This window comes from Myodes glareolus, chromosome 2 (assembly GCF_982192425.1).
Source record: "Myodes glareolus chromosome 2, mMyoGla1.1, whole genome shotgun sequence".
In the NCBI taxonomy this organism is placed as follows: Eukaryota; Metazoa; Chordata; class Mammalia; order Rodentia; family Cricetidae; genus Myodes; species Myodes glareolus.
Window position 1 is genome coordinate 137,377,331 of NC_142027.1, and position 15,188 is coordinate 137,392,518.

The 15,188-nt window shown below is 47.4% G+C and overlaps 1 protein-coding gene across 2 annotated transcripts in view; it reads right to left on the reverse strand.

Annotated features, from left to right (window-relative positions):
• Taok3 (TAO kinase 3) overlaps positions 1–15,188 on the reverse strand; it is a 185,072-nt gene that overhangs the window by 26,800 nt on the left and 143,084 nt on the right. For both annotated transcript variants that reach the window (XM_048422844.3, XM_048422837.3), the window contains 2 exons: positions 10,752–10,886; positions 477–713 (listed from right to left, as the gene is read on the reverse strand). In XM_048422844.3, the coding sequence (XP_048278801.1) occupies positions 477–713; positions 10,752–10,886 (372 nt within the window). The remainder of the gene's footprint in view (positions 1–476; positions 714–10,751; positions 10,887–15,188) is intronic.

The following is a 15,188-nucleotide window of genomic DNA, read 5'->3' on the forward strand; positions in this document are numbered from 1 at the left end:
AAGAAGAGAGATCTTTCCTCAGGAAACCCAAATCACAGCCAGATTACTTCCCTGTGGCCAGTGGCTGGTACAGTAGCAGCTACAAGCAGGGATGCTCCCCACTAATGGGGCTGCTTGAGGAAAACAGGGGTGCAGCAGGTACAGACAGACCTGAGCTATGTATGGTCCTCAAAGACAGTGGTGGCATTTTGCTTCCCTTGACTGGTTCCCTGGCCACCGTGGAGGGAGTCCTGCTCCCAACACATAAGAGTGAAATCACCTGCCAATTTCACCTTCCACGGTAATTTCTGGTAGGACCCCCAACCTAGCAACACTGCCGCCCTGCTATTCCCTCTCCCTGCCGACTCTGCCACTGGTCGGGACTGGCTAGGGCTGGAAGCACCTGAGGGTGCTCCCCTCACCCCTGTCCTGCCCACCCTGCCCCCTACACCCTGCAGCACCTGAGGTTGCCTGCACCCCATACTCTGCACACTGACCTCCTTTTCAATGGTAGCCACTTGCTTCTTGGCCAGCTTCTCCAGCTCGATGGACGAGTTGTTGGCATGCGTCTCCACCTCCTTCTGGAGTTTGAGGCGGTGCTCATCCATCTCAGCCTTCAGCTTGTTCTCCAGGGCGATCAGCTGCTTCTGGTGCTGGCGCCGCATCCGCTTATAACCTGACATCTGTTCCCGCAGCTCGTTCTCCTGCTCATGCTCGTGGATCTGCCGTGTAACCTGGCGGGCGGACAGGGGCAGAGCTCGGGTCACCGACGGGACCAGAGGTGGACTTTCAAGTACAGAGCGCCCTGTGACACTGGCATCTTCATCAGCCTGTGGCTTCCAAGCCTCCAGATGCTGACCCAGAGTCGGGGTTCTGCTGGACACTGTCATCCTCAAAACATCTTGTTTGCACACTCTTTTACACACTCACGAGGAAGGCATTACAGCTTTCATTTAATAAGGAAATTGAGACTTGACGGAGGTCATTCATTTATTTTTTAACAATCATTCATATAAACAGCGCGCACACACACACACACACACACACACACACACACACACACACATACACACACACACACAGTCTTCAGACTGTGAATTCCCCCAGGGTGGTGGGGCCCTTCCAGGTGAGAGGTTGAGAGGTTGTGCTTTTCAAAAGATCATCCTATAGGGAGACAGACAGACAGACACAGACAAAGTTTTTAAACCCTGTGTCTCCGTTTGCCCCATCCCTAAAAGAGTTGCCCATAAGGCACCATTTCTTCCTGAAAAGGAGAAAGTGTTTCTGTGAGCTTCGCAGGATCGCATTTCCGTATTTCATTTCTAATCCAATGTCCAGCAAGCCTAAGGCTGCCAGAGGAGTCTGCAGCAGCCTGGGCATCTCTTGTCTCCTCCTTTGACCTTTCTGGGATTTTCCAGCCTCCATGGATAGCTTTTCACCCCTTCCCCCATGGAGCCGCCAAGCGCTCCCTTCTCCTTTTCCCTATTTTAGAAAAGCCCTTGGGTTTCAGCATCAGGATGTTAGCTTTGCTTTTCACCATATCATCTGGCTACTTCCCTGGAGAAGGAGCCCCCTCCCCCACTTCACCCCCAAAACAAATTTCCCTGGAAAATCCCACACAGCTATTTATACTCTGCAGCCTGTAGGTCAGACTGTGTTTCCTGGATGGTGCAGGGTGCTCCTGCTCTTGTCAGAAGAGTGTCCCCGCACTCTCCACTGGGTCCCTACCAGAGCAGCAGTTCCCAACCTGTGCAGGGTGACCCCACAGGGGTCACATATCAGCTCTCCTGCAATCAGATATTTATACTATGATTCATAACAGTAGCAAAGTTACAGTTATGAAGAAGCAAAGAAGGTAATGTTGTGGTTGGGGTTACCACGACATGAGGAACTGTATTAAAGGGCTGCAGTGTGAGGAAGGCTGAGGACCACTGTCGTAGGACTGGAAACCTTCCGAGCTGAGGGAACATGTGGTTTCATGCATGCCTCACTTGGAAGAACATTTCTCTCCAGGACTGAGAGCAGGACAGCATCACCCCAAAACCCTCGGGGACTCCAAAAGACGCGAGTGACGTGGTTTGTCACTACGGCACTAAGTGAGCATGCATTTATTTATTTTACTATTTAACTATTTATATTTTGGGTACTGGAAAAGAAACTTAGGGATTTTCAATGCTAGCCTGCCCTTTATGCAGGTTGGTCTCAAACACTCCATTCTCCTGTTTCAGCCTCCCACATGGTGGGATGACAGGTATGTGCCACGATGCCTGGCTCCACATGGACTGTGTGTTGCTCCGCCCCACCCCCCAGTTCTGGGAATGAGACACTAGCCTGTTCTCTACCATTGAACTAAATCCATATATCTATATAGCTATATATCTATCTATATATATATAGATAAATAAACAGGGTATCCCTGTATATTCCAGGGACCCTGACCTTCACGGCGAGCCTTCTGCCTCTGTTTGTTTCCCAAGCACTAGGATTACAAGCCTGTCTATACCTAGTCCCATTATTAGTTCCTTAAATGTATTTATATCTGGGTAGAGGGAAGCACAGAAGGAGTTTGAGATATGTGTATAAGTTCCAATCCCAAATGTTCATATCATATACGAGGACAACTTTAGGGAAACACAAAACAAAAACAGCTTCTTTTGAAATCAAAATTTTCTTCCACACACAAATATGACAGTATGGTGGCCATTTCTAGGTAGGCACATTTTACCCAGATATTCACTTGTTTTTGGTATTCCCTCATGTGTGCGTGGGCACACTCGCCCGTGAGTGTGGGTGTGGAGGCCAGAGGCTGACGGTGGGGGATTCCTCTATCATTTTCTACCTTATTTTTTGAGAAAGGGTCCCTCCCTCAGCCTGGAGCTCACTATTTTGGCTAGGTTGGCTCAGCAGGGAGGCCTGGGAATCCTCCAGTCTCTACCTCCCCAGTGTGCTGAGATCACAGGCACACACCTCAGTGCCTGGCTTCAGATGGGTGCCAGGGTCTGAGCTTAGCAGCAGGCGCTATACCCACTGAGTCATCCTCAGTCCTCTGGAATTCCCTGTCTAATGAGACTCCCGGAGGGGAGGCAGGGCTTCCTCTAACACCATCACGGTGCATCCAAACCCTGCACACGTACTGCCCACAGCTGACAAAGCTCTGGGCCTCATGACGGACTGGGAAGGAGGCGAGGGACATTTCCTGTCTTACCAGGGCCTGGGTCCCTGCAAATAGGGTGGCCCCACTGCCTGTCTTATCACACCTGGCTCAAATGTGTGACAAAGACAACTGAGAGCCCAGCATGCCCTCCTTGTACCTGGCTGTCTTCCAGGAGGGCAGCTTTGCTTTCCAGAGCTCCCCATGGCTAGGATAATCGCCTTCCACAGACTCCAAACACAACCTTCCATTTGTCACCAGCAAACTTCCTGCCTTTCGGATCATCTTCCTGGGCCCACATGAAGATGGTGTTTGCAGTGAGGTCTCTCTCTAGAGCTCAGGGTGACCTCTAACTCCCAAGTAGTAGGTTAGCAGGTATGAGCCACCAACAGATACTACGTTTCATCCTTCCATGGTCAAGGTAGACAGACAAGCTTAAATCAAAGTATGAGCAGTGGTCATTTGTGAAATTTAATGTGAAATACATTAAACACTTGTTAATTATATTATCCATTCTCATTTCACTGTTTATAATAGATGTCTCAAGAATATGCTGTTTGGTCAACAGAATTTTAAAAAGCTGGTAATTTGGGACTGGAGAGATGACTCAGCGGTTAAGGGCACTGGCTGCTCTTGCAGAGGTTCAATTCCCATCACCCACATGGCAGCTCACACCTGTCTGTAACTCCAGCTCCAGGGCGTCTGACACGTTCATACATGCATACATGTGGGCCACACACCAATGAACATGAAATAAAAGTAACTTATGTATTAAAAAGATGATGATTTTGTACACTTTATAATTTATCTTTCAGATTTATGTCTGTGTGTGATGGGTGTTAGTATGGGTGTGAACACACGCTTGTGAGCGCACCTGCCTGCTCAGGTGTGTGGGGCTGGAGGGGAGGTGGATACTGGATATCCTGAGTCCCTCTTGATGCTCATTTTCTGAGACAGGGTCTCTCAGTGAGCCTGAAGCTCATCAACTCCGCCAGACTAGCTGGCCAAAGAACGTCATGGACCTCGCTGTTGTTTCCCTCCTGGGCTGAGGTTACAGGCACATGCCATTGGACCTGGCCTTTTACATGGGTTCTGGTGATGGAGCCATCTCTTCAGCCTCCACATAGGGCCTCACTGTGTAGCCTCTTCAGGCCCCAGACTTGTTACATTCTCTCCTCAGCCTCTCAGTTCTGAGGCTACAGGCTACACCCTGATATTCTCTCTCTCTCTCTCCCCCTCCCTCTCCTCCCTCCCCTCCCTCCCTCTCTGTAGTTTTTTTTTTTTTTTTTTTTTTTTTTTTTTTTTTTTTTTTTTGAGATGGGTCTCACCACATAGCTCTGAGTGGCCTGGAATTCACTATGTAGACTGCCTCCAGAGAGCTGGAATTAAAGGCTTGCACCAACACACACAGCTAGCTACCTTTTTAATTCTTATACATTGTGGGTGGGGATCAGAACCAAGGGCTCATGGTTCTTGAACTGCCTGAGGGACTCCATCATCAAGGCAGAGAAATAGTGGTCATTTCCTGTTAGAAAGACACCAAAGGAGTCAACACCCCCCACCTCCCCAAATTCAAAGCTGGGGAGAATGGAAGTCTGAGTCACACACTGAGCATGTGTGAAAGTGTAGAGAAGCTGCGGGGATGTGGCGACTACAGTTTCACAAGCGACGACTCAATGGGACCAAGTACGAGTCAGCAGTCCCATGGTGCCACGCCATGGGCTGCCTGGGGAAAGCACCCACTCTGTTCTAACTACACATCTGACCTTGGACACAGACTTGACCTCTTCAAGTCTTTGAACGCTTTCTTAGGGAAAGAGGGGCAAGTCCAGTTGTCTTCAGTGTGGCCGACTGGGTAAGGCGGCATGTGTCAAAGGACTCAGGGGCCTCCGACTCAAGGGAACACGAATGACCTGTTGCTCTCCTTCCTTCTCCTGCCAGCCCTGTGGGAATCTCTCTCCTTGCCTCTGCTTCTGGTGGGACAGGTCTAGCTTTCAACAAGTGGACAGGAGAGAAAGGGCTTCATCTCATCTTTATTCTCAGATAGGGCCTCACTCTGTAGACCAGGCTAGCCTGGAACTCACAGAGACTGCTTGTCCCTGTCCCCCGTGCGCTGGGATTAAAGATGTGCATATACCACCAAGCCTGGCGAGAGGGCACGTTTAACAATGCAATTGCCCATGGCGAGCTTGTGAGTTTTCAGGGGGAAATATGAGAGAACACATGCATGCTTAGCATGAATGAGCCCCGGCTTCTAAGTCAGTACCCCGCCATGATTGAGTCTGTATATTTCCCACTGTCCTCCATCACATGCTCTCCCACTGAGCTACACTCCCAGACCACACATAATTTCTGAGTCAGAATTACTGCTCATCTCACAGACCTGGCGTATATACAATATAATAAATAAGCAACAGCTAATGGACCATACACAGGAGGCCTGCAACACCTTCTAAAGGGAGTTCAGTTGCTCCCTTTAGACCTAAATATGACCCTGTTTAACACTAGGAGACCTGGCTCTGAAGCAAACCATTTAATCTCCAGTCCAGAATACACCTACCGTGGGCAAGCATGAAGTCATAGTAACCTACTGAACACGCCTACCGTGGACAAGCACAAAGTCACAGTAACCTACCGAACACACCTACCACGGACAAGCATGAAGTCATAGTAACCTACTGAACACGCCTACCGTGGACAAGCACAAAGTCACAGTAACCTACCGAACACACCTACCGTAGACAAGCATGAAGTCACAGTAACCTACTGAACACGTCTACCGTGGACAAGCATGAAGTCACAGTAACCTACTGAACACACCTACCACGGACAAGCATGAAGTCACAGTAACCTACTGAACATGCCTACCGTGGACAAGCATGAAGTCACAGTAAGCTACTGAACATGCCTATCGTGGACAAGCATGAAGTCATAATAACCTACTGAACAGCAGGCGCTTGAATCACCAAAGCCCATAAACAGGATTCATTCTCCCTCAGGAGGAGAGCAGTGCACTTGGTGCAAGCGGTCACCTCAGTTCTCAGAGAGAATATGGTGAGCGTCTCATGTTGGCTGCAGAGACCTGACATGGCACACTTCAGAGCACCCAAGGGAAAGGGAAAGGTGTTTGAAGTTCTCCACTAACAGTTGAGCGATACCAGGAGATTCCTGTGCTCTCTCTGTCTCTGTCTCTCTCTGTCTCTCTCTCTCTCTCTCACATACACACACACAGAATAAGCGACACATACTTTTCTCATTGTTTTTTAAAAGAGGGAGCTAGGGTCTCATTATGGAGCCCAGGCTGGCCTTGAACTCTACCTCTTCATGGCTGTTTCTCATGTTGGGATGACACAGGTGTACACTACCACACCCAGTTAAAACGTACACTTCTCAATCCAAACCCTCACATGGCAGTGGCTGTGGAGACGCCACTCATTCAACTGTGTTGACTGAGTGCGTGGTCACGTGGGCTGGGCATATGGGTTGACAGAGAGCACAGGTGAAAGAAACTGGGGCCAGCAAATATCTTAGTGAGAAGGCAGGTAATGGAAAGAAGTATGCAATATTTATGTGTGCACGTGTGTGTGTGTGTGTGTGTGATATGTACATGTGAGTGTACACATGTGTATGGAGGTCAGAGGTCAACATTTAGGTGTCGTTCTCAATGTTTTTCCACCTTATTTTGGGAGGATGAACTCATTAATTCAGTAGGCTGACTGGCCAATGAGCTCCAGGGATCCGCCCCTGCCTCTTGTGCCTGCCCTACCCCACCCCCGCCCGAGAACTGGCCTTAGAGCCGCACACAGTCATAGGTGGCCATTCACATGGGTGCTGGGAATCGGAACCTCATTGACGGAGCCCTCTCCCCAGCCCCAGGATTGGTAGTGTATTGATAACGCATCCTCTGGTGCACTGTCCTGAAGGAGACATTTTCAAATGAGAGGAGCCACAGGGGTGTCCCCTGCTGAGGTAGTGACATCTTTCTTCTGATGTCACACGGTGAGTTCAACAATTCCAAACACAGATTCTCCCCCCGCCCTCCCCCACCTCTTTTTCTTCTCCATCTGATAGGGCCAGGTAAGAGAACCTGTACCACAGGGATGGAACAACAGCTTCTCTTCCACATTTTTCTTGTGACCTCAAACTAAATTTTCTTCTTACGCTCTCTCCCTAGGGAGTGGTCTGTTACAAACTCGCTTGTGCAGCCAGACCATTTCTTGCCACCAAGACTTCCTTTCACAGGCACGAATGAGCCATCCAGTAGACACCCATGACCTTGACCCGGAACACCACAACATCTGAAGAAGAAGTGACATCAAATATCGAAACGAGCCAGAATGGCTCTCATGGGTCAGTCACAGAATGCAAACACTGGGCCTTCCGCCCACTGGCAGTGAGACTCAAGGAAAGTTCATCTCAAAGGGCTAAGGACTCAGAGAGACAACCCTGAAGAATGATATAAACTGTCCTTCTCTAGGCGACAGACCAGCCCAAGCCACACTTCCTCACAGAAGGTAAGAGAGGCAGATGCTATGACGTACTCTTCCTTTTCCTAGGTCTACATGAAGCCAATAAAGGCTGCTCATGGGAGCTCTAATGAAGAAGCTGTGTTCTAAAGCTCCACCCAGGCTTGCTTTTCCTTTGTCCCACATGCAATGGAGTGGCAGTGTGTGGAACCTGGAACACTCTGCTTTAAGGTGTCCAGAGAGCCACGCCCCCAGTAGCAAGAGCCCACAGCTCATGGCCATCAAAGGCCTCATTCAGAGACGCAAGGGAGAGAGCTATACTGAGAGGATGTGGTGTCCAGCTGGGCTTCCTTTGGGTTTCTGTGGGAAAGGTGGGTCCGTAAGACCCATCTGAGAAGTGGCAGTGTTGGCGTCAGTTTGCGAGTCAGGAGAAAATTTTCTTGTCATTTAATGAGTTTGTAATGGAAAAGTGAGTCTGTGCGTTCCTGTGCTCTTTGCTGATCACCTCCAGATATCTCTGTGACTCGTCAGCATCTCTACCGGGAGGGAAACCATGGAGAAAGGGTACAACCCAAACCAGCCAATGAACAAATGGCTGGCACATCAACCATCAATCTAGGACCGTCCCATTACCTGCACTTAATTAAAGGCTGTTTACACCACCTTAGGCCCTTTCAATTGAATGGGGATCCATAAAAAAGAACAGAACAAAACAAAACAGGACGTGTGATCCCTTTTCTAAAATTACAAACTTCTTTCCAATATTCTAGTGTCATGGCTTGGGCGGTCCTTGGGTTGAGTGAGACCATTTGGTGGGGAGCAGAACTGAAGAACTTTATGACAGACATAAAAATAGCCACGCCAGTAGTTAGATGGCCCCAAACGGGACACGGACACAATCATCCAATGCCATACCCCATCTTCCCGTCATTCATTTATTTTTCTTCCTCAAAATTTACCAGATCCTCAGAAGAACTTCCCAGGATACTATCATGACTCTGAGAGCACCCCATCTGGAGAGCCTGCGCACTGGTCTCTGTGTTCTAGAAGACCAGCCGCCGCCCCACCCAAACCCAGGCCTCTGGATCCCTAAGTCAGTATTGGAGTAGAGACCTCTTGACGAGTCAGAAGTCCACCAGAGGGATGGACTCCAGCAGTTCCCTGCACAGGGTGTGGGGTGGGTTACTCTGAAGCCTGCAGGCTTCAGGGAGGCTTCCGAGGGCTCTGCCCACAGCCTCAAGCGGCCTGGCAGGGAAGCTGCTTCTATCAGCCACTGGGAAGGCGGCTGTGATGGCTGAAGCCCATGCTGAGCGGCCCTGGAGAGAGTTTTCGGAGGCTGGCATGAGACTCTGCCGGCATGGCTGTAGTAATGAAGGGCGGGAGGAGAGAGTCATGAATATATGATGTGGGAAGGAGGGCGTGGCTTGAGGGAGAGCAGAGACCTGTCCCACAATGGGGGAACCGCTGGGGTGAGGGTCCGCCTCCCTGCAGCGCCTGCCCCTGCTGCTAGGGCTCCTCCGGAGCAGGTGGGGGGCTAAAGGGACTAGCCCGCAGGAGCCCGTGGTGAGTAGTCACAGGTTTCCTGTCAGACACCGTGGCACGGAGGCCACTACCGACAGCCCCACCATGTTCTATCCAATTCACAGGCAGGTTTTAGAGATGCTTACCAAGCATTAGCAGCCACAGAGTGGACATTTTGAGATCTCCTATCAGATGAAAAATTGCCCATTAAAGAGGTTACAAGAAACTTCAACATAAAAGAACTCGGGAGTGGGATTCTTTATGAACAGACTATGTTAAACTGTGATTTTTTTTTTTCTGACACGAAATAGGCATGAGCAATAGACTGCTGCTTTCACCTCCATTTTCCTTCTATTTGCTCTCTCAAAGATTATAATTCCTTCTCAATTTCAAACACCACTGGAGCCTTTAAAGACAGACTTGATGGGGTGGGGGGATAAAAGTAGAAATCAGGTTTGAAAAATAGGACAAGAAAAAATGATTATTTCTGGGTCGGCCTCAGATGATGTCATCATGGGTTCTGGATGTTAACGGCCAAGCAGTGTACAGTAACTCTTCCCGCTCATGTGACCTCTAACATCCATTTGGGCAAAACAACTAATATTTCAATAATTTTCCTGCCTGAGAAGTGAGATTCAGGTGGAAAAGCAGAGAGTTCCAAATGCTAAGGATGAAATGGAGGGGGATGTGTGTGTGTGTGTGTGTGTGTGTGTGTATGTGACAGCGCGCACGCGCACGCGTGGGGGGCCAAGGGGAGGAGGCATGAAAACTAAGTCTCCCTGCGCACACCCCTTTTGCTACTACAAGGGCACCCGGCAATCACATTTGCAGCAGTAGTAGAAATGCTGAGGAATCCGCCAGCCCCTCAGCCCCCACAGCTGCCGCCAGCCCCCGCTACAAAGGCCTCCTTGCTTTATGGCTCTCAGGAAATTCTTCAGGGGTTAAATGGGGGAAGCTCGGCCACTACCACCATTGCAATAAATAAATGAATGAATCAGAACGAACCAGTGGACTATCCTTGGGAAGCAAGTGTTTGATTTTTCTACAATTACAGATGGTAGCCGGCAACCATATATATATATATATATATATATATATATATATATATATATATATATATATATATATATATATATATATATATAAAATCATGTTTTACCTTTTGACGTGTGTGTATCATAGACACACATGCACCTATATAAAAAGAAGCATAGTGCCCTGAACACATCCCTACTTTGAAAAAATATTTTTAGCATTATTTATTTTGATTAAAATAGAGATCGCTTAAAAAAAATTGGTCATGCCAGCAACTCATTCCAAAGCCTTATATTTTGCATATACAGCATACACACCGAGACACACAGACACAGACACACACACACAGACACACACACACACACACACAAAGGTTTTTTCTTTTTAAGCAATAGACAATGCTAAACATCTGAGATCAGGTTGCTATGCCAACAGATTTTTTTCCCCAAAAAAATGAATAAAATGATTTGGAGGGAGACAACATCTCTGGCTGCTTTTCCTCCCATCCATGAAGCTGAGGGAGGCTCAGGGAGGGCCAGAGGCTGCCAGACAGGGAGGAGGGAAAGACAGGGAAGGTGGGGAGAGCAGTATCGGCTTACCAAAGACGCGGATTTGATCGTGGCAAAGCGCTCTCGGTTCCGATAGTGGAGGGCCCGGCTCTGAACTGACTGGGTAGGCCGCGGCTCAGGCCTGGGATCGCCGTGGCCCGCCTCATCCCTTACGAATACATGATCCTGCAGAAATGGATGAAGAGAAGGAGAAAGTCCAGCTGCGCTCTTTCCTCGCCGGCTGCCTCTCTCTCACCCCTCTTTCTGAACAAGCACCGCTGTTTGAAATGCATAGTTCAGCTCTCTGCTAGTCCCCGCAGCTCCCACGGTATAAAATGAATAAGCAACACATTGCAGCCTTCGGTTAGGAATGTCAGCTGATCGCTCGTGGGATGCCTTCTGACTCCCTGGCAGGCTTTTTCCCCCCTTTACCTCCGGAATTACATATATGCAAAAGCGAAAAGGAAGAGGAGAGAGAATGGCGCGGACGGACGCTTCAGCACAGTCTGCTTAAAACGCGGTGACCAGATAATTCCTTTAAAAATGTCATGTCCATGTCTGGCGGGGAGGATGCTGGTGGCTTTTAACATAAAAGCGAGCCTCCGCCTCATTCCCCTGAAAGAGCTGCGTTGTCAATTGAATTGGATCTGTGAGCTGGTCGGTGGGGTCATCCTTCTTCTGGGGGTGGGGGCGATCAGGGGAGGCTTGTGGCGAGCCGCCTCTCTGTCTTGTGCTGGGAAGATTCGGCAGTCACTGAGGGATCCTGCTTTCCAGTCATGATCGTACACAGTTCTAGCACCTTCTCTCTACAGCTTCTGAAAGGATTTTTTTTCTTTCCTTTTTTTTTTTTTTTTTTTTTTAGATTTAAAGAGACAGGCATACAATTCCAAACCAAATGATACTTTCACAAACGGTCTCTCAACTGGCATGCCAGCAGACTGAGTGAGGCTGGGATTTAATGTCCTTGACTGATTTAATCGAGTTCTGTGCTTTCTTGATAGCCAAAGATGATTAATCTCATTCTAACGCCCTGTGGAAAAAAAATAACATGCCCTGGATGGATAATAATGGATGTTCCTTAGATGCAACTGAAATGATTTGGAAAGGGAAAATGTTTTCAGAGGACCGTGGCCCGCCCTCTGTACAAGATGAGCTGGTCAGTCAGTCAGAAACCTTTAGAAAATTTAAAACACCCCCCAAACAGTACTCTGGAAATTTGTAGCTCAAAATCATGTTCAATGGTGGGGGGCTTTTAAATAGCACCTGCTCAGATGGGGGAGGAGAAATCAATTTCTTATTCCCCAGCGTTTTAGGAGAAACCACTGGTTTGCATTTTCTCCAGGAGTACCTGAAAATTGTAAAAACCATGTAATTGCCCTTCCCTTCATTACAACGCAAGATCCAAAGAGACTCAGAAAATACAAACCTTTATCATTTCTCTGAAATTTAAAAAAAAAAAATCAAAATGTGTAGATTTTTTTTTGAGGGACATAAAATGTTATAGCCAGGTTTTGATGTAAAAGCCACAACAATAATAAATAAATAAATAAATGTATTTCTTAAGTGGGGTAAGTTGTGTATACCTACAATTGCCACCCAACACACACACACACACACACACACACACACACACGCACGCACGCACGCACGCACGCACGCACGCACTCCAGCGCACTAGGGAAGAAGGAGAAATTGCAAGTTTGAGGTCACTGTGGGTGGCATAGTGAGAGCCCCTGACCTCTCCCGAAATAATTTAAAAAAAATCTTTAACATGGATATTTTAAAACTTATGTAAAAAATGCTTGAAGGATTATTTTAAATTATTTCGCATTACTTCCTGGGAAGTCTGAACTTCGCATGGCACAGAGACAGAAGAGCTTGGCATGGGATGGGACCCTGCAGTGGGCCTCAGGTTCCTTCTCTTCACGTGTGTACTAATGAAACTACACCGTATCTAAAACTGAACTTACTTCACATGACAGCTTCAGAGAAGCATGAAACTTTCTGATGCCAGCAGCACAAGAGACACAAAGTCTGGGGCTCTGAGCCCTGATTTTGGTGACAATTAAGTAGCTCCCTTGGGAGAGAACCTGGGGTAAGGGGTGGAAGCAGTGACATCGCAAAGACAGCCAGTGGCACCAGAAGCCACTGTGCTCACATCATGAAGCGAAACAAAAGCCATTCACATACATCCATATGTAATAAAACTAGATCCCAGGGTGTGGTGATGTATGTATATGTATGCTATAATCCCAGCACTCAGGAGGTTAAGGAGACAGGGTACTTTGGGGTCAGCCTGAGCTACATTAGTAAGCCTCTAACTCAAACAACAAAACAAAACAAACAAACAAATTATAAATAAAAAAATCCCCAACCAAACAAGCAAAATAATGAATATTTTAGGTTTAGGACCCTGATTATCAAATTAAAAGTCACTAATTTTTTTTTATGTGTGTGCTAAATGTATGGAAATTGGAATACATTCTGAAAGCTAAAATCTGACATCACTTTTTACTGTTATTGACACATTAAATAACCCACCAATGTGTGTGCTAGAAATGCTGCACAGTGTGAAACCTGTCTCAGAAAAAGAGAAAAAAAGCTAAGATGTCACTTCAGTCCAAAGAAGTCCAAAATTTTAACTTACTTTAAATACAAATTCACTTATCTAAAACGAATAATGTAAGCCTTTGTTTTATCCTTGTCTCTTTTTAAGAATCACATTTGTTTATTTACATGTGTGTGTGTGTGTGTACATGCTATGGCACGTGTGTAAGGTCAGAGGATAACTTCAGGAGTCAGCTCTCTCCTTCCACAATGTGGGCCTCGGGAACTGAACCCAGGTCATCAGGCTTGGCAGCAAGCCTCTTACCCACTGAGCCATCTCACTGGCCCCACTGTTTAAAAGAGAAGTCTTAGATTTGCGGGGCGGCTTGGCACTAGGTCACCATCTCTGATCTAGTATGAGAGGGGCCATATGTCAGGGCCGTGAGCCACCCCGACAGAGGACACGCCCATTTCCAGTGCAGCAGGGAAGGAAGTCTGCTTGTTTATATTTTATTTACCTACTTATTTTGAGACAAGGTCTTGCTATGGATGGCCTGGAACTCACAGAGATCCATCTGCCTCTGCTGAGTCCTGGGATTAAAGGGGTGGCCACTATATCTGGCTTTCTTGTATTTTGTCTTTTTGGGCAACCATTCATTTTAACACTGAATGACATTCCCAGGCCCAAGAAATAAATGTGTAAACATTCTATCTCATTGGATTAAAAACGGCTGAAGTTCCCCAATCAACTTAATTAGCTATTTAAAAATAAGGAGAATGTAGTTTGGGACCTGAAGCCCAAACACAGTGGTGCGTCACCTTCGATGAACACTGTCCTTAAAGTCTCAGGCCTGCAGGGTTTACCTGCTATGTGTGGTGCTCACAGGTTCTGAGCTGGGCACGATTTTGGAGTAGCCATGAAGGGTCAGTTTATGCAACAGCAGTGAAAGCCTGCTAGCGCCCATGAGTGGCTGAGGGCTGACGTCTCTGAGGAATGGTTCCATGAGACGAAGGGCAAACACCGCACTGCACTCTACCAAGACCAAATATGTGTCTTGGTGGTGATTTACCTTTAAAATGCCATTGTCGGGCCTGGAGAGGCAGGCTCAGTGGGTAGTGGTACTTGCCTTCCAGTATCAAAACTTGTGTTTAACTGACTCCTGCGGGTTGTCCTCCGACCTCCACAGACACTGTGGCACACACACACACACACACACACATGTGCAAGTACACTAAATAAATAAAAGGTAATGAGATACTATCATTCAGCAACACATGAAATAGTGCCTTGAAATTTCTTTGGGATTAGGGGTCCATTTTAAGTGCATGTATTTTAATCTGGCAAATCCACACGTGTGCTCATTGTAAAACATGACAAATAATTTTCTCAGGTTAAAAGAACGGGTGTTGATCTGCGGGCAGAATTCCAGCTACTGCCTGCTCAGTGCCCTCTTACAGTATATGCAATAAATTTGCCTTTCCTTAAATTGTATGGTTTATTAAAATTTTTGCTTTGTGGCTCGGACTGGCTTGAATCTGCAATCTTCCTGCCTCAGCATCCTGAGTACTAAAATTACAGGAAGGTGAAAATTACACCATGGCCTTTTTTTTTTTAAAAAAAAGAATTACATTTTTATATAATAGAGTGAAATATACCACACGAGAGCAGGGTCTCTCACTGACCTGGGAGCTTAGACGGGCCAGCCAGCAAACCCTGGGATTCTCCTGTCTCTGCCATCCTCCCTCCCAAGGATACACGTATGTGCTGGCAGTGGATCCTGGGGATCTGCGCATGCTGATAAGCACTCCATCAATGAACTCCATCTGCACCCCTAAGACACTGCCTTTATTTAGACGGAAGCTTTACCCAGGACAGAACTGCCTCATGGCCACATGTCTAGAAGGGTATGTCTGAGGAGCTTATGAGAAAATGACATTTTC